Here is a 20,430-nt window from a genome sequence, read left to right as displayed (position 1 = left end):
TCTAGGGAAAAACTACTGCCACCACATTAAATGCTCTGTAGCTAACTTCCTGGCTACATTAATGTGGAAAAGATCCCTCAACAGTGTTGCCTTGGCTACCCCAACTCACAGAGAGCCTAAAGGGGTGTCCGATGGGACAAGCACTCAAGTAGTGGTTTAGATGATCAACAAGTGTAGGACCAATATCATTCAAAGGGGACTATATAATGTAAGAGATCCTCCATGGAGAAAGGGGAGAGAAATCTAAAAAGAAACATTATAGCAATCAGGAAATAAACTTTTAATCATACTTAAGATAAATATACAAGAACTGATCTCCTCGGACCTATCCGAGGACGATTTTCTTTAGTTGAAATCCATCTATCTTTCTGTTCTTGTCATTTGAATCCACTTTGTTTGCCGTCCAACTCATTTTAACCCAGTTTTCAACCCACTCTCTACAAATTTATTGTTTTGGGCTTTTTGGTCTTGAGCCTATTCATTCTTTGGGCCAGGGATTCAAACTCAGTCCTTACAAAGATCAACTTTAAATGTGGAAATTTATGATAAATGTTTAAAGGTGTGGAAGTTCATAATAAATTTTGAAAGACAAACTTTGAATGTGGAAATTCACAAAATACTCGGTAGATCTTTAAATTTCAAAGGTAAATCACACATTTGGTACCACACCTTCAGTATTAGAGGTGAATTTTGCTGAGAAAAGAAATGCAGAGAGAGAGAGAGAGAGAGAGAGTGATTGACTTTGGGTTTCCATTGATTTTTCTCTTGGTCTCTTCATCCCTCATACGATCTAGGCTTTATGGCAAGAGAAATTTTTGGGTCTAAGATGAAATAATGGATGGAGTTAAATTTTTGCCTAACGTTCTAAGTCACAAAGACATTTTGTGTTCTATTGCAGTTCTTGAGCCAAGTTTGTAAACTTTTACAGAACCCTACTTTTAGATCTTATTTTCTCTTCTTTTTTTTTAAGTATTTTTTTGTTTTGGAAGGAGAGGGACATAAAAGTAAGCAAAAATACATATTTATCCTTGTTTTTAATAGAAGTGGATTACGGAAGACAAACCAATCAAACCTCAGGTAAGCAAAATGACATTTTTAAAACCACGAGTAGGCAAAGTGAATTTGGGCCTAATTATAATTTCATTTTCCTAAAAAACAATACCAAGAAAGAGATTGTGGTCGTGACTTCTTCTCAATGGTGTTGGGAGCTCTACTCCTCAACAGATTGGCTTGTAATCGAAACATGTATATTTGTCACTATCTTTCACTTTCTCCATTTTTCTCTTTTCTATCATCATTTTAGACTCTTTCTCATTTTATTTATCTTAGCTTTGCATTCTCAATTTTCACTTAATTTATTAGTAGTCATTTTTTGCTTTTTAATTTTGTTTATAGAAGGAAATTGTTAAACTTTATGTATTTGCATTTTTTTTTTGGGTAATTTTTATATATTCAAGTTATCTTTTTATTACATTTTGTATAATTTAAATTTTTTAATGCCCACCCTAGAAACAATTCCTAGATCAAAGGTGCCCATTAACACAGTCAACAATGGCAGACTCTTCTAGAAGATCTTCTTCCTCCTCTATTATTGAATCATCTACCACCACTAGATCATCCCTAAACCTATGGCTATAAATCAACCAAGTAGTTTATAAAAAGCTCGAACTTGATTCAATAAAAGCCCGTTCATGTTTGTTTTTCTTATAAAAAGTCAAACTTGAGTCTTAATTTTAGGCTTATTTAATAAATGAGTCGTGCCCAAGTTATATATATATATATATATATATATATATTTATTAACAAGCTTGTAAACAATATGGCTCAATAAAAAAATAAGTTGAACTTAGGTTGGTTTGAGCTTGGTAATAAGTTTGATACAGGCTTTAACAATAAACTCATAAAGTATCTTACTAAAATTTTAATTAATTGATAATAGCTGGGATCATTTGTCCAAACCAAATGAGTTTGATAATATACTTAATATGGACTTAATAATGTACTTATATTGCATCTCAATCTAATGGTGGAGCTAGAAAATTTTTCTAGACCAAGTTAAATAATTTTTTTTTTTTTTTTTGGTTGAAAATCTTAGATAAACAAAATTTGTGAATCAGGAAAAATATTTTATTTCATAAATTAACTTTTAACTCAACAAAATTGTATCTTATATTTTTTCATTGTATTAAAATCATTTATAAATTATAATTGATTATGCACCATTTGTGCTAATTTATGATCAAAACTAAATACCCAAGGTTTTTAGAGGAAAAAAATTGTAATTAAAAAAAAAAAAAAAATCTTATGACTTCTAGATTTTTTTGCAGAACTTGAAATTCTTTCCCGTCATAAACTTTGAAGTTAACTAAATCCTGCAATAACCAACATTTTCTTGTTTGGTCACAGAAATAACCAAGATCTACACTCTACTTCTTTTGTTTTCCCTCCCAAATTTTCTCCTTTGCTTGAAACTTCCAAAACCATTTACTTTGTTCATATTCTTATCAACTTGAAAACACAGAAAAAAGAGAGAACCAAGAATGGATCTCAAGGAATTACACATGCTGACCTTACTTCTCTTCTCTCTCACCCTCCTTTCTCTCTCCTCTTCCTCCTCCTCCACTCTCACGTATTCTGGAACCTTTTCTAATGCTGCCAAGACCCTTTTGGACTCAGACTCAGACTATCTCTCAATGGCACTAACTCTTGAACTTGTCTCCAATACCCTGAATCTTGATTCACCAACTGCCACCATATTTGCTCCTTCAGACCCTGCCTTTGTCCACTCAGGCCAACTGCCTCTTCTTTTAGTTCAATACCACATCTTGCCAATAAGACTCTCTGCAGAAGCCATGAAGGCTCTTCCTTCTGGCACAAGCATACCAACCCTGTTGCCTAATTGCTCGCTCATTGTTACTGCCTCACATTCTGATGGAAAAGTATTGATTAACAACGTTATGATTGATGTAAAGGCCGTGTACGATGATGGGTCAGTGATTATATATGGAATTGACGAGTTCTTGAATTCATCTTTCCAGATTGCTCCTGATTTGCCAATTCCTGGTCCAACCATACCAACTGAACGTAACAGTTCATCTGAAGTTGAATCTTTTGGTTTGGTTTCGGATATAATAAGGTCCAGAGGTTATTCTATAATGGCTGCATTCCTTGATGCACAACTGGCAGGGCCTAAGGATCAGACAAGTTTAACAATCTTTGCACCGGTTGATGTAGCAATTCAAGAACACGCAAGGAATGTTAGCGATTACATGTTAATTTTTCGGCAGCATGTTGTTCCAAGATTGTTGTCATGGCTGGATTTAATCAAGCTTGAAGATGGAACTGTGTTGCCAACTTTCCTGAAAGGGTTTGAGATCAATGTGACTGTTTCTAGTGATGTTCCTGAGTTTAACGGTGTTCCAGTGATCTTTCAAAATTTGTATCAAAGTCGTGGGCTTGTGGTGCATGGCCTCAATCATTTGCTTACTTTATCAGCAAATCAAGTGTCGCTTGGAGATTCTTCCTCGGATGGAAAAGTTGATCAAAATCCACTCGATCATGGTGATTATCACTGACCAAGAAATGTTTCAGTGTCTCTTTTTAGGCATCTTTAGGTTGTTCCTGCAGCATTTCTCATCTTTTGTGTATTTTCATATCAAGCAGTAGATCTATATTTTCATCTTGGAAGCCATTAAGATCCAACGTATGTTAACACAAATGCAAATAATTTTACTTGGGATTGGATTCCCTAATTTGTCAGAGCATTTAACAATGTAATTGTAAATATAGATAGTTTCCAGACCATGTATATCTTCTTAGATGTATTTTTTTCATAGTCATTTGTTTTGGGAATGAAAAGGAAACAGCAGCTTGAGTTTAAAGCATGCTTTAGTGATTGTTTGATTGGTAACTTGTTTCTGTGTTCAGTAGTTAGGAGGACTTCTAAACATCTCTGCATTTCTATCTTAAACATCTTGTGCCATTTCAAATACATGAATGTTTGGTTTATCTTCTCCTCGATACAATTTCTTCTAGGTTATGTTTGTATGCACACAAAACTGCCTTTTGTATAACAAAAGGTTAGAGGTCAATAAAACAGTAGAAGCTGAGAAACAATATTGAGAGAAACAGAATTCTTCTTTTACCATTCTAAGTTAGAAATCAATCCATGATTTTTAGATTGGAGACTTATGGAGTTTCTGAGGAGGCTTCACCGGTGCTGGATTGCAGCCTTAGCATAGCTGGTACTAGCTTCCCCACCCCTATAATCCCCTGAGAAACTAGCCTTTGCTAATTCCCTTAACTTCTTCATCTCACTCTTGGATTCATATTTGATTTCCTTTAGTTTTTTTCTCTCCCCTGATCTCTGCCCGGTGATGGTGGTTTCTGAAGTTGTGGGACCTTCCATTTGCATGACATTAGGACTTGACAGCCCAGGACTGAGCACAGGGACTACCATTGCAGTCATGGATGTAACCGAGTGAACTGATGGTGTTCTTGTATCTCTTCTTTCAAATTCTGTTTCTGGGCTTATGGGAATCACTGGAGTTAGGCCTGTTGTTGGTTGGGAGGTTGCAGCTATGACTTTTGACCAATGTTGCCTTGGAAGGAAAGGAAGAACAAGGCCTTTTGCAACAAACTTCAATCCAAGCTTGAAAGAGTTCTTATGAGGCTGTGAGAGTCTTAATATTGATTTGATCATACCATACCACTCATTGATAATTTGAACAACAAAGGTAAAGAAAAGGAGAGACAGCGTTACAAAACCCAATTTTTTTGCTTCAACTGGGTTTGAGCTTTTGATACTGACACATAGACCAAAGATGCCTACCTCACACAAGAGAGAAACACTTTCCACCACTTGGACTCCCCTACTGATGTATGGTTTAAGAGTAAACAGATACATGAACTGTACCAGTGTAATTGTCAATGCAAAAAGGCTTTGGCTTGACTTCCGTGACAAGTAAGCTCCAGATATGATACCCAAACTGACTCTTCTTAAAAGATCAAGGATAATATAGGAGGATTTAGCACAACCTAAGAGCCTCTCTGATAGGGAACTTTTAGTTTCTTCATTGCTGTCGCCTGAGCTGATAGCTCGCATTCTTCCAATCCCTCTGTTGCCACTCTCAGTCCACCTGAGTATGGTGTTTGGGTCATTCTGATTAACAAAGACAAACAATGGAGGACCCTTCCAACTCTCAAAGAGAATTCCAAGGTGCAGGAGGAAAGATGAAGACAGCCCTTCCCTATAAAACCACCTTCCAGTTGTAGGTCTACCTGTAAAGAAGAACCACAGCTTTGTACACCAAGGTTCTTCTATATCTCTATGCTTGACTTCCTTGTACTGAAAAAAACTGCCAGAAAAGATTGCGAATACGAGAAAAAGGCACACTGATAAAATAAAGGCTGCAGGGATAGCTAGCAACAAAGCTCCAATGATGATCCCCCTCGTTGTACCACCTGCAAATATGAGTAGTCTTCAGTTGATCACATGCCTGACAGAAAAGGATTTAAAATTAAGAAGAATAAACTTCAATTTGTTACCTCTTATGATAAATGCTGAAGACTGAGAGATACAAGGTAGCATCAGAATTAGAAGAAAGAGCTCAAACCTGGGTACTGAAAGTATCCCATGACCTGGTATTCCTGTCCTCCATCTTAGGAAAATTAATTTCAGAACATGAATAGTAAGTAAACTACCTCCTCCCACACCAAGCCAGAATAAGTTCATTTCCATATCTTGCCACCTGTCAGGAAAGAACCTCAGCAATATTCCGAACACCTTAAACATCAGCAAGTTATGCTGAAAAATACATTAGCTCTTTTCTGTCTAAGGATATTATAGGTCTAGAGTCTATGCTAGTGGCAATATTCTATAACCAATGCTCAATTCTAAATGTGAAGGTAATTGTGGAGCTACCCTTTATAATTCTTCATTCTCTTGACAATGTTGCTAGCAGAAATTGGTTCTCCTCTCTACAAGACAAATGATTCAAATTTAGGAATCTTATCATTGAAACAAATATGATTACTGTAGATTATAGATATTTACCAAGAAATAGGTGAAATATTCACTGGAATTGAGAGGTAGCCCATAAGGAGTATCTTTCATGCTTATGTTGTGCTGTCCATGGAGCCAGACGGACATGGGGTCAATTTCAATTGGGAATGGTTGTTCATGATGCATATAAAAGGAGTTGGTTAAATTTAAGTCAATTTTCTGGTTAGTTATTTTGTGAGAAGACCATCCTGTAGCCAAGACACTCAAATTCCGTGCAAGCTTCTTTCCAGCCAAATTGACATGGTTCAGCCAGATTGAAGGGCTATTCCTATTCCATGGAAGTTTTTGATGAGGTATGAGCCACTGAAGACCTTTCATTGTTTCTGAATATTCAATTGATTGGTTAACTAAGAGCCAGTCTGAAAGGACAAACACCTGTAGATGTCCAATCATTCCCTGTAATAAAAACTTGCTAAATACATAAACTGAACCTCAATGGTTGTACAGAGAACATGCGATGAGTAACCACAACATTAGATATGGCAGAAGTTGTATGAATGGTTTTTTTTTTTTTTTTTGTAATACTGAATCTGTAGATACTTACATGTAAATTCATTGATGGATCTGGAGAGAAAATAGTAGTACTCCCAGAACCAACAGCACCGATTGCTCCTAGATTTGCAGTGGAAAGTGAAATAATGGCAGCTGCTAGTGCTGTTGCTACTGTTCCCGCAGTCACAAATGAGTGTAGTGCAATGGATATTGGAGGAGTTGAGTCTGCACAAACTTAAAAATCATGTGAGGATAATAAGCCATACAGATAGGCATTAGCTTAATCACTCAAAAACTAATGCTTCTATCTTCCACAGTTTTTTTTTTTTTTTAATTAAAACATCTTGTCATAAGACAAATTTTCAAAGAATTAGCATGAAATGAAATAAAAAGGAAAAATCTTTCACATCTCCCTATTTTGCAATTTTTAGACAGCAACAAGGGTTATTTAACTTGTTAAATTGTTGCCCTACAATAATTATTGTTTACAGTAAGGAAATATTAAGAACTGGAAGAAAATGCATAAGTAAGAGGCAAATATGTTTTCACACATTTTTTCACTTCAAGTTGGTTTGATGCCAAATTTGGATTTCCTGCAATATCATTTACTTTCCCTGCAGGAATGTTAACTGACAACATGTTCTGAGCTTCTGCTAGGACAGTCAATGAGTATAGAGCTCTCGAAAGCTCCTTAAACCTACAACAAACAACATTAAGAACTATGAAATTACTATAGCCCTTCAATCAAGACTTTAGTCATTCTTTTATGTTTATGCAGACAAAATGAATATTAAATTGTATAATGACCTCAGTAGTTCCAAGAGTCACCATATGCACCTGCCTTGTTATTGTGCCCCCGATCACTTTTACCATAGAGGCCTCAAAGCCAAAAACTGGCTTCATAAACTCAACTATCACATTGATGTTGGACTCCTTTGTTATGTTTGGTGAGCTTGTACTTAACACTACACCAGGGTCTGTGGAATCTAACCAAAAAATATAGCAATTAGCAAAATAGTAATGCCACAGAATAGTATTCCAGAACTATTTTGAAGACAAACTTTGGGATGGTGTACCATAAAGGAATGTAATTGAGGCAACAGATGAGACAGGAGTGCCTGTCCTACCAATTATTGAACCGGCTTGTAGTTCAACTGAGATAATTTCAGTTCTTGATATTTTCTTGAGCTACAAAATAAAAATTAAGCAATAAATTCACCACGATTCAATTGATATCAATTTTTTTATCAGATATGACTGGTATTTTGTAAAGAAAGTGCAACTTTGATGTCATTATTATGAAAAAGTTGAAATTTTCTGCTTACTTCAAAAACAAATCGACGGTTCCCATGAATTTTACCATGAATAGGTATCAAGCTACCAGAGTTCACATGTAATGCATTTAGAATCTGTTCTGTTGAATTTATAATGGGAATACTGAAATCAAGGAATATTGCAATGTCCTCCATTTTGTTAGTGGCAAGCACAGTTCTTGGAACCCCATTAATCACCAACTCATAAGATGGAACAGATGTCCATAAATCCACCAGCACTGGTCTTCTATCTGAGACAACCATTAGATTTAAATGGGGAAGGAGTCAAATTGAAACTTAATCAAGTAACCTGTTGAAGGAAAAGAGTGACTGATGTCTCACCAAAGTGAATGATTATAGTAGAACCATTTGATCGTGTGAAATGGTTTCCTGCCTGATCAGTACAAAAATTATCCGCCATTGTGATCACAATGCGCCCATACATACTCCTTAAGGAGAAAATAATATTGAGTCTGTACTTGATTCCATGTTCCATAATGCGTAGTGAAGGCGCGTGTACTTGGGCAGGACCATTTATTATGACCTAGAAAATGTCTAAATATTAAAGCATGAATTTACCAAACTCATATCACCAATAGTAAAAGTTTGATCCTTTTGATCATTTTCTTAAATATCTACCACTGCATATTCATTGATAACACACAAGTTTCTAAGCAAGAAACCTACTTACATCACAGTTAGATGAGTTCACACACTTGAAGCCACCCTGTCCAGTGCAAGCTTCACTAAATGTAACATCAATGTATATCTTTTCAGCATTGGTATAATTCTGTTCGCTATGAATTGTTGCAGTTGGTGGTATTGTATCTATTAGATAATCAAGAAATAAAGGAGTAAGGTTCTTTTGGATAATATTTTTCAACATCTGGCCCAATGAGGTTGTCAAGTTGTTCATGCCCAGCCATCTAAACAAACATTTGAACTTTTGGTTGGGGGGGGGGGGGGGGGGTGGGAAGGGGAGAGAAGAAAGAGGGAAAAAACAGACCAAGGGGAAAGAAGTGCTTACCGATGAACCATGAATAAGCTGATGAGTTTGTCTCTCCATCCCGGGTTGTGACATTGAGAAGAAATTTGTGTTCACGGTTTACAGTTAAGTTTTTCAATACTAAATTATCAGCCAGACAAGGTCTCAGAAATTGTCCATCAATCTGTCCAAAGATACAATTGTCCCCAATGAGCAAACTACTTAAGTACATGGAGACCTTTATAAGTTTAAGCAAATGATAATCAAATAATACCCTTACACCATTTATTTAAAGGGAATTAAGGCATTTATTTAACGAAAAACCTCTTAGAGAAATGCATTTGGAGGGGAAAAAATAGGATAAATTAATATCTCAATAAGTAAAATGAACAGAAATTGGTGATCAGTGCCTTTTAACTCTCTAAAAGCTATTCTTTCAAAATGCCAAATACAAAGCTACAGGTCCTTGTTTATCTTTTTTAACGGTATAGTTGTGCCCACATTACTACATAAGTTTCTGATCCTAAATTAGAAATAGCTTTTTGCCTTCTCATACAATGTTTAAGATGATTTAATGGTTTTATATTTGTGACATCATAATTTTTATGAGCTTAGTTAACCAAATATGAGTGGATATAAGATTTTAACAAACTAATTACTTAAACTTAGATATGCACATAAGTAGTGACTTCTCAAAATCAAGCACAAAGAAAAGGGACAGTTATACACTCTGTTCAAATCATCAAAGTCCAAAGATGTCCCAGTAGAGTTTCAAGATCTTTCTGGTTTCATTTCCAAGGCAAAGAAAAGTGAAATTTCCTTTGTTGTAGCTGCCAGATCATGTCTATCTTCCATTACAATGAAAGCAGGCCTGTCAGGTGTCTAGGTGTTCCTTTTAAATTGGTGAAATTCTTAGATAAAAAGTGCAAGCCCTAGATAGTCTCATCTAGAATAAATGTCAAGTATCTCTCCTTTGCTGGAAGATTGCAACTTTTGCAGTCAGTCCTGTTCAGTTATACAAGTATATTATACATGGTTGTTTATCCTCCCAAAGAGTCATCAAGACATATGATGCAAAATTTTAATAATTTTCTTTAGACGGGAAATGATAAATCAGCTATGGGAGCAAAGGTGGCATGGGAGTTTGTGGCTTTGGCTCCTAAGAAGGAAGGAGGATTAGGATGAAGGAGAGTTGGGGAGTGGAATGCAATGAAGCACTTCTGGAATCTCTTTGCTTTAACTAGCTCATTTTGGGTTAGTTTAGGGGCAGGAGTACTTGCTAAAAGGGAGGAGTTTCTGGCTAGTCAAGATTCCCAGTGGTTGCTCTTGGGGATGGAGGAAACTCCTTAAGCTGAGAAGTGAAGGTAAGACATTTCATAAAACATAGGGGAAATAACATATGTTTTTTGCAGGATTACTGACATCCAGATGGTATTCTTAATCCTAGATATCTTCATATTATCATTTATGATGCCGCCAGCTCTATGAATTCAAAGTTTTCTTCTGTTTTGCAAGACAACCAATCGAGATAGAGACCAGCCAGATCAGATAACTTAGTAAGGGTTCAAAAATCAACTGCCTACAGGTAAAAGTTGAGCTAAAACACTCGGTTCAGTGATTAGTGATTACCATCAAAGTCGGGATTTTTCTTGTAGATCAGCAATCCACAGGCACTCATTTATTTTCTGTGAGAAGTAGCTGTCAACTAGGGATATAATGATGAATTGGACTATAATATAGATATCCTAACTTCTATTCTGAGTGTATACTGCAGAAGCAGCCTAGAAAGCAGAGAAAGTCTCTACTTTGAGTGCTCACTGCCTAAAAGGTTGTCAAAACAAGTCATGAAATGGTTCTTGCTAGATGATCCTGAAAGCTGATGAGAAGAGGTAATGAAGTCAAGGTGTTGAGTATCTGAAAGGGATGAGTGTTCAAGTAACTATTTACGATCTGGTTCTTGCTGCAACCATGTATCATATTTGGCTGCAGAGGAATGCCCAAGTTCATAACAACCACACTAAATCTTAAGAAATAATAAATTGACAAGAAGAGACATTAAGGCTAGAGTTGAGCATTATAGGAAAGTAAAAAACTTGATTAAGAATAGAGTGATATGTGGTAGTTGGGGATTATAATTTTCAGTTTTAAGGGAGGATCAGGACTCTAATAAATGAGTTAGCTGCAAATGTTGTTCTATTTCTTTGTAGCTTTAGTAGCAGCTGACTCCATGTAAACTACTGTATTTTCGACTTTATCTTAATGAATTCTCAGTTACTCAACCAAAAAATTAACACAAAGAAAAGAGAATGATACCTCACAGTAAATGGAACAAGCATTGTTTTTACATGCATTGGAACCATCCAGCCTCTCAACTGAGTACCTAAAAATGGCAGTAGGTAACCTTGACTGAGGTGGGGGTGCACTTCTAAAACGAATGACAACTGTTGACTCAGCTGAGTTTAATACTGCAACCACCATAACTAAAATGCAGGCATACAGTTGAAGAAACTTCAGCAACCCCATTTCAGAGATGAGTGCTTCACATTTAAACCAAAAGAACTGGGGAAGAGAAAAATACTATTAACTTGGTACTAAAAGCAATAGTTAAAAGACTTGAGACAGCAGAATGCCTGTGTCTACATTTAAGTTGAGGAACCACAGAAACGCTCACAGCAACTACCAAAACTATTGTTGTCAGTCTCATTACTGCTTTCTTAAAGAGGCTCACTTGAGTAACCACAAAAATGCTAACAGCAACTACCACTACTATTGTTGCCAGTCTCATTACTGCTACCTTAAAGAAGGTCACTTTTGGCATCAACTACCATCCTTCAGCCCTAGCTTGTGTCGATGAAAAGTTTATTTAGGTTTTTGCTGAAATTTTTTTCTGAAATTGTGTGTCGATGAAAAGTTTATTTAGGTTTTTGTTGAAATTTTTTTACTGAAATTGTATTAAAGTATACCTATACTTTGAAAAAATGAAGAAAAAAAAAGTTTTAAATAACTTCACATAAAAGCTAAAAGTATACTTATATGAATCCAAATTTAATTTATCAATGTGGCTAGTGTCACACACTTTTTCACACACATCGTCACAATTGCCACAACTGTACTATGTGGTAGATTATAATTAACTATGTGTCATGATCACATCAATACACCATTTGTCCTCATAGCCAATTCGATAAAATATGCGTGAAAATGTCGGAATTAGCATTACTGTTAATTTATTGAGTTTTCCTTTTTGATTTGGGAAGTGTTTGTTACACACGTGTTTTTACAATTTTTGTCCTTCTATTCTCTCTCTGAATTTAGTGCTCCAATATGCTTCATTTGTACATTCATATATGTCTCATCACTCTCATCTGCCTAGGGCGTGTACCTTGTCAAGTGTTGCTTGTAATATTTTGGGGAAAGTTTACTTGATGAATTGATTCAGAAATACTTACCGAAGATTGCTTGTCTGTGAATCTACATGACATGTCCCCGCAAAGATTTATTATTTCTTTATTGTAGATGATGAATGTCCCTGAACGCTTCCCATTTCTAAACTTCTAATGCTATGCATCCTAGGGCAGTGTAAAAAACCTGCTTGAAGCCCAAACCTGCGTGAAGCCCTAACCTGCCTGGCCCGCCTCGACCCACAGAGATGAATGGTTTTATTTAGAATAAAATGCATTTTTGGCTTTTCAAGTTTGCAGTTATTTTCATTTTGATCATTTATGTGTCAAAATTTTCATTTGGATTCTTCATGTTTAGTTCTCAATTTTATATTTCACTCTTTACATTTCAAATTTCAAATTTCAAATTTCAAATTTCAAATTTTCGTGAGGGATTAGACAAAAAACTAAGTCAAACATGAATAGCTATATAGAAAATTATATCAAGCATGAAAGACCAAAATCAAGGGGGTGTTTAGTAGGGATGTTTAAACAACAGTTTTTGTTGCTTAAGTAGCATAACACGTATTTCTACAACACTTTTTCACCCACACGTATTTTCAAAAAACTTAAACAACGTTACTAGAACAACATTACCAAATAACCCCTAAAATTTTGAAATTTAAAGGAACAAAATTAAAAGAACCCCAAATTTTCAATGGTCAAAAGTATACTTTAGCCTCTTATTTAGGACCGAGTTGAGGCATGAACCAAGTATTAAAAGTTCAAGATTATTTATTTAAGTTTATTTAAATTTTTTATAAAAAAAAAATATAAGTCAAGCTCAAACTCGTTAACAAACTAGATTGTATATTCAAACTTGTTTCATTTTCATGTCAAACAAGATTATCTTATTATTTTTCCATACATAAAAAACATCACAACTACAAGTTTTATCCTTTGTAGTTTGTACAAATATATGCTAAGAACTAATAAGTACATTATAGTTGAAATTAAATTATTTAGTTAAAAAAACACATTTTTTGTTCCTATATTTTGGCTTTATTTCAACTTGATCCTTAAGCTCTCATGACTTTCATTTTGGTCTATGTTGTCTCTCACTTACGAAAATGATATTTTTAAACTATCAATGTAGTCCATTAGCAACGTAGGTGTTGAATGTAAGTGAGATGATTGTAGAAATCAAAATAATAACAAATTTAAAAATATAAGGACCAAAAAATGTGTTTTTTCCTTCTCAAAAAAAAATGTTTTTTTGCATATTATTTAAGTTAAAAGTTTTATGTTATAAACTTATAAAAATTAAGTCTTTTTTAAAATTAATATATAATTTTGACTATGAAAGAGACTAGTTATATTATCAAAAAATTGTAAATAATAATTTGATATCTCATGAAGTTATTTGTAAACGTAATATGAAGTCTATATAAAAATATTTTTATACATGTATACATATAAACAAATAATATTATATATACCAAAATAGAATATCATACTTAGAGCATTCCCATCAGCTCATGTAAACTCATCTAAAATACAAAAAATGCTCCAGTTTACACATTTTACCCCAAAATCCTTCCACATCAGTTCATGTAAAAAATGTCTAAATATACAAGATGTCTTGCAAAATGAACAGTAACCGTGCATATATACACGGTTACTGTTCACCGTGTAAACAATTTTTTAATATTATTTTCTCTCCTCTGTCAAACCACTTCCCTTCCCCAACCATTGCAACAACCCAGCGCGCCAGCGTAACCACCAAACCCAGAGCCACCAGCAAACACCGCAATCTAGCACAAAGTATTAACCAAACTCAATTGAAAATTAACCCAAAATCAACAGAAAACCCAAAATCAACTGAAAATTAACCCAAACACATCCACAGATAAATCAACATAGAGATACACTTGCTCAAAAGTGAAAAAAAAAAAAAAAAAAAAAACAAAACAAAAACACAAAGATACACTTAACTGGAACGATCGGAGCTCATGGGTCTCGCTTGATCGGAGCTAGGAAGATACAAATATCTGGTCGGATCTGATCGGTGCTTGTGGATTGGAGCTTGCCTAATCGGAGCTATGGATCGGAGCTAGGGAGATCAGTATAGAGATGATCGGAGCTAGGGAGTTGTGGATATAGACCGAGAGGGAGAGTTGATTCAGAGAGAGAGAGAGAGAGCTTTAACAGAAAAAAATGAGAAAAAAAATGGGTTCAGAGAGAGAGAGAGAGAGAGAGAGAGAGAGAGAGAGAGCTTTATCAGATAAATGAGAAAGAAATGGGTTCAGAGACAAAGAGAGAGCGAGAGAGAGCTTTAACAGAAAAAATGAGAAAGAAAAATGGGTTCACAGAGAGAGAGAGAGAGAGAGAGAGAGAGCTTTACCAGATAAATGAGAAAGAAAATGGGTTCAGAGAAAGAAAGAGAGAGAAAGAGAGCTTTATCAAATAAATGAGAAAGAAAATGGGTTCAGAGAACGCGCGCGTTGGTTGTTGAGGAAATAATAAAAAAATTGAGAATATCGACTATTTTAATAAAAGAGGTGTTAAAATAGATGAACTGATGTGGGTATTTTATAAAAGTGAATGTGTAAAATAGAAAAAGTAGGTTTTTAGTGTAAAAATGGATGTGTAAAATGCATGGACTGATGTGGTTGCTTTTATGAGTTTCTCACGAATAAATTATTATGTTTGAACTTGACTAATTTAATAGCTAACTCTTGGACTTGAGCTTGATTAGTCTATTAATTAAACGAACACAAACCTCTTTCTCCAACCTGAGCTTGAGCTATTTCTGAACAATTCCATTCATTTAAAATGACCCATTAGAATGGTGGATTTTTTTAGAGATGGAGAATGTGGGTTGGTTAATTGGTTTAACGTATAGGTTGATTTTTTATTTTATTTTTTTATGAATCCGTTTTTTTATATATATAGTATTGAAAAGCTCTATATGTCATTTTTGTTTAGTATTTTGTCAATCTTTTTCTTTCCTTTTTTTATTTGGGAGACACCAAGAACCCTTTTTTTTTTCTTTTTTTTTTTTTTAAATATAAGGGAAATAACACTTTACCGCCCTAAACTATACCTTAGATTACACTTAGCACCCTAAACTTTTCGAATATACATTTTCCACCCAAAATTATGACTCTTATTATACTTTGCACTTCAATGTTAAGTTTGCCATTAACTTGAATGTAAATTCAATGTTTAGGGTGTAAAGTGTAATTAAGAATATAGTTTAGGGTGGTAAAGTATAGTTTCTTCTTTGCTTTTAAAGGATTTAGAAGATGGGCAGTTGGGTCTTTTCACGTGATGTCATAATTTTCCATCTAATCTATCAACAAACTTAACATCGGGGTGCAAAGTGTAACAATGGTCATAGTTTAGGATGTAAAATCTGCATTCGAAAAGTTTAGGGTGCAAAGTGTAATCTATAATATAGTTTAAGGTGGTAAAAGTGTAATTCACCCAAAAATCTAAGATAGAAATCCTACTAGTATAGTTTAAGGTGATAAAAGTGTAATTCACCTAAAAATCTAAGATAGAAATATTACTCTAGATTAATTTAAGTGTGTCTCTCTCTCAAAAAAAAAAAGTTTAATTTAAGTGTATATGTGTAAGGCTTCCGCCTAGAGACTTAACCCTAGGACTATCCATACTCGCTCGTGACTTGTAAAACCCATCCGATCCGGAGCCACCTGAACTGAAACTGCCCGACCCGAGGAGAAAGGCAGTTAGCGGCGAGTCCCAGAGATTCAAAACCGATGCCGATAAGTCGGGTGGCAGATCTCCTTCTCCAAAACCCGAGCCACTCGATTCGACCGACTAAAGGCTAGATCTACCTCCACTCTGGCAAAAACATACATTGATTTTCGCACAGATCCAATGAAAATCTTGTGGTTTTTGGTCAGATCTCCTCGTTTTCACTCACATACGATTTACTGAGTTTTGCTCACATATGACACAGATCTGGTGAGTTTTTCTCAAATCCAATGAAAATCTAGTAATTTTTTGCTAAGATCCAGTGGGTTTTCCTCAAATCCAACAAAGATCTGGTGTTATTTTGCTCAGATCTGGTGAAGATCCGACTAAAAAAACATGTAGTTGCCGCTGATTTAAACCTCCAGCAGCATCTTTTCAGCTTTGACCGACCCGACTATCGACCAGTCGAGTCCAATTTGACTTGACTTGTGGGTTTTTGCGGTTAGCGGCGGGTCTTCTCATCAGAAACCCGATGTCATCGGGTTGCTTGCTGGTTGGGCATAAACCCGACCCGGATCGACCCGTGGACACCCCTACTTAACCCTAACACTTGCTTCTCCTCCACTCCACGATAACTTATAATTGTAAAGTAATCATTGCACCAATAGTGCACGGTAGTAAAGACACCAAGAACTATTTGAAGGAGTGCTCATTAATATGTCCGCAAACAAAAAAGTTTTATTTTATGGCCCAATTAAAGAATGTTCAATCTATGCAAATGTGTTTTGTCAACCCATTCGATCTACTTGGTTGAAATTGCCTGTATTTTCATTCAACTCATTGGTTGTAGAGGTTGGTGGGTCGTGGCGGTTTGAATTTTTTAACCGATCAAGGACAATTTGGTCGAAAATTTTAACCTTAACCCACCCAACCGGCCAACCGTACCTGTTCATACTTCATAGTCCTAATGCATCCATAGTTTTTTCCTCCTTCAGGTTATTACCATCCTTTTGGAGGAGAATATAAAATAATGAATTTTTATTCAGTTGATCTCAGAATAGTTGTTGTTATTTTAATCATTCCATGTATTCTATGATTTAAGAGTTTTATGAGAATGAATAGACCCCTTATATTTTATTTATTTGCATTTTAAATTAATTAAGATAGTGTAATTTCTCATCTATTAAGGAGCCGGTTTCATAAATAAATAAAAATTCTTTCTCTTTATCCATGTGCAATTCTTTTATTATTATTATTATTATTATTATTATTATTATAAATAAAAATAAAAATAAAATAAAAAAACCCACTAACGCCTAAGCACGAAAGACTCAATAACCTAAGACTCAATAACGACGTAAAAGTGTAAGACTCTTAGGGGCTGTTTGATAATGTTGTTTTTAATAATGTTGTTTAAGTTTTTGAAAATATGTGTAAGTGAAAAAGTGTTGTAGAAAAACGTTGTAGGGACACGATTTCGTAACGAATCGTAACAGTTTAGGTTCGCACATAGAAAGGCCCAAACAATATCATTTGTAGAGCGTGGGTTTGAAAGGCTAGGCCTTGGTCACCAGGCGGTGGGTTTTTCATGGTGTTCATGCATGGTTAAGTTTTCTTCACCCCTAAAGTCTTTCTCCTGGAGGGGGGCTGGGAGGCTCTGGTTTTTGGCCATTTTTCCCAGCCCATTCTCTAGGTTACTTATTTTTCCTTTTATACTCGCCTGTGTTCACTGTCCTTCGTCCACGTATAGGGTCAACATTTCCAAGGCTGATATTTGTCCCATCAGTCCATACCCAAAGTCGTTGAGGTGGTTGTAAAAGCCAAAGAATGCAACTCTGTCAGGTTCAGAGTATTGAATGGCAGTAAGGGCAGCTTTCCCTGGATATTTTAGATTTTTCTTCCAAGTTTTAGTCCTATACCGTTTTTACCCCTCTTTCTAGTGGGACTTTGGATCTGCCGAGGACTGAATTGTCCTCGGTGGTATCCCAAGGCTATCTTGTCGAGCTTGGGCCATAGCCTTCCTCGGCTTGGGCCTTTGGTTCTCCCACCAGAAAATGGGCCTGGCCCATAAATTACTTGGGCCCCACAATAGCCCCTCAAAACCCTGCTATCCGACCTCCTAGTTGGAGAGGAGGGTTTTGGCAATACCGAGCCTTTATTACAGCTCATTTAATTCTGCCTTTCATCAATACTAGCAGTTTTCCACCTACCCAAGAGACATACCGGTCTACGAGACGTTCCTCCTAATTCATTAAGGACGCGCTCAAGCCGTTTGACTACCCCAAGCGGGTCTTTAATAGTTTCCTTTTACGAGATCTTCCAGATTTTCACAGTTACTGATGGCGTGGGGAGACGGAACGGGCGTATTTTTGTTTACAGATTTCCTTGGAGATCTGAACGTATTAAGTACCCTCCGTTTAGCCCCTCATATAAAAAGAAAAGGCGAGAGTTGTTTCACTCGTACCTGAACCACTTTAATCCCCCCAAAATCTGAAACCCTTAAACTCTTCTCAAAGTTTTAATTTTGCCATTTGGTTATTCCTTAAGTTGTAATACCTTCGCCATAGTAGTAATCAATGAAGGAATCGTACCCCTCCCAAAAATACCATGTTCTAACAAAGCTCGAAATGGCCCGGTCAGGGCAAGGATGGCGGAGACTCAAGATTTGTCTCACTTTCCTTTCAGCCAAAATCCGAAGCAGGGGCTCGTCACGTCAACCTTTTGGCGTGATTGAGCCAAGGACACCCCTTATCAGTACCAACCGGCTTTTCACAAGCATATCTAACATGGCACCAGTGTGTTAGGAGTCAGGACCGAGGCAGGGACTGAGTGCCCCTGCTTCTTCCTCTCTTCGTTCACTGGTGCCCCCTCTGCCTCCCTTTCTTCCTTTTCATCTCTTCTCTCTTCTTCTCCTCCTTCCTTACTCATGTCCTCCATCTTCTTCATTCATCTCCTCCATTTTCTTCTGAAGAAGGTCCTTCTCTCGATATGGGCGCTACTAAGGCAGAGATTGGAAAGACTTCGGAGACGAGTTTAAAAAGAGACCTGACTGTTTACTTGATGTATTGTTTTTTTTTTTTTTTTATTGTTTTGGCAATCTACCTTTTGTATAGGCTTATTTAAACCCTTCTTTGTACGTTGTAATACATCTTTGTATTAATGAAAATTGTTATCACTTTATTTCACATACTCTATCTCTATATTTCCGGAATGATAAAGCAATGAATAAACATACAGTTTTGTGAATGAAAAAAAAAATTTTATACTGTGGCCGACGTCTAGGAACAAAGTCCCAGTTAATGGAAAGATCTTGCTATGCGCTTATAAAAACAATCCGGCTTAATAATATTGAATCAAACAAAAGATATTTGGGGCTGAAACTCCCATGAGGCAGGAAAAGCAAGGGTATTATGATGAGCCTACTAAGTCGGCCTAGCACAATGTCGCCGATCTTAGAGTACGATACTTGGGGCCCTAATTCTTTATCAAAAAGAAAAGCACTATCGTGAATTTGCAAGTGTTGTTCGGCACAATAATATAACATTTGAATCAATGATACTTAGGGCAAGAATGCTTACTAAGAAAAAAGATATCACCATAACTTTAATAGAGTTGCTTGGCATCACAATGCCGACCTGTGAAAAGCGATACTTACCGCAAACCTAGCCGAGATGATAGCTCAATGCTCGATGCGTTGTAGGAAGTAACCATCTGAGGACGTATCATCCGTAGAATGGACAGCCCCCCTAGGCTACTAAATAGTGACGCAAACATCTTCTTAACACTCCTATTGGCATTAACCTTTTACAGTTGTTGAGCCAAGGACTGAGTAACTTAGAACTGTTATTAAGTGGCTAACTTTACAAAACTCAATCTTTTTCTCATCCAGGTAGTTGGTTTCCCCATAGGCTTGAGTCCGAGGACCATGCAATGCCTTGGTTCTGTCCAAAACCTAGTTTTCCTCACCCAAGTAGTTGGTTTCCCCATAGGCTTGAGTCCGAGGACTATGCAATGCCTTGGTTCTGTGTCCAAAACCTGAGTTTTCCTCATCCAAGTAGTTGGTTTCCCCATAGGCTTGAGTCCGAGGACTATGCAATGCCTTGGTTCTGTCCAAAACCTAGTTTTCCTCATCCAGTTGGTTCCCATAAGTAGGTGCAAGAGGATCCTATGTGCCCCCATAGGCTTGAGTCCGAGGACTATGCAATGCCTTGGTTCTGTCCAAAACCTAGTTTTCCTCATCCAAGTAGTTGGTTTCCCCATAGGCTTGAGTCCGAGGACTATGCAATGCCTTGGTTCTGTCCAAAACCTAGTTTTCCTCATCCAAGTAGTTGGTTTCCCCATAGGCTTGAGTCCGAGGACTATGCAATGCCTTGGTTCTGTCCAAAACCTAGTTTTCCTCATCCAAGTAGTTGGTTTCCCCATAGGCTTGAGTCCGAGGACTATGCAATGCCTTGATTCTGTCCAAAACCTAGT

The 20,430-nt window shown here is 36.3% G+C and overlaps 2 protein-coding genes across 6 annotated transcripts; one reads left to right on the top strand and one right to left on the bottom strand.

The window, feature by feature from the left end:
* Window positions 1-2,397: 2,397 nt before the first annotated feature.
* LOC115976436 (putative fasciclin-like arabinogalactan protein 20) lies at window positions 2,398-3,871 on the top strand. The gene has a single exon (XM_031097710.1). The coding sequence runs from the start codon at window positions 2,541-2,543 to the stop codon at window positions 3,573-3,575; it is 1,035 nt and encodes a 344-aa protein (XP_030953570.1). The 5' UTR covers window positions 2,398-2,540; the 3' UTR covers window positions 3,576-3,871.
* Window positions 3,872-3,946: 75 nt separating this feature from the next.
* Window positions 3,947-11,500, bottom strand: LOC115976435. 5 transcript variants are annotated; one of them, XM_031097708.1, is made up of 13 exons: window positions 11,168-11,484; window positions 8,897-9,038; window positions 8,561-8,697; window positions 8,212-8,413; window positions 7,882-8,120; window positions 7,633-7,744; window positions 7,398-7,542; window positions 7,108-7,253; window positions 6,609-6,790; window positions 6,056-6,439; window positions 5,924-5,979; window positions 5,548-5,750; window positions 3,947-5,463 (listed from the first exon to the last, which is right to left on the bottom strand). In XM_031097708.1, the coding sequence occupies exons 1-13, from the start codon at window positions 11,375-11,377 to the stop codon at window positions 4,211-4,213; spliced, it is 3,411 nt and encodes a 1,136-aa protein (XP_030953568.1). In that variant the 5' UTR covers window positions 11,378-11,484; the 3' UTR covers window positions 3,947-4,210. The 5 variants fall into 5 exon arrangements, with proteins under 5 accessions (XP_030953568.1, XP_030953567.1, XP_030953565.1 ...); XM_031097707.1 differs by having other exon boundaries at window positions 6,056-6,460; window positions 7,398-7,533; XM_031097705.1 differs by having other exon boundaries at window positions 3,948-5,463; window positions 6,056-6,460.
* Window positions 11,501-20,430: the final 8,930 nt, after the last annotated feature.

This window comes from Quercus lobata, chromosome 2 (assembly GCF_001633185.2).
Source record: "Quercus lobata isolate SW786 chromosome 2, ValleyOak3.0 Primary Assembly, whole genome shotgun sequence".
NCBI lineage: Eukaryota > Viridiplantae > Streptophyta > Magnoliopsida > Fagales > Fagaceae > Quercus > Quercus lobata.
The sequence above is the reverse complement of the archived record's forward strand: the minus strand, read 5'-3'. Positions and strand labels throughout refer to the sequence as shown.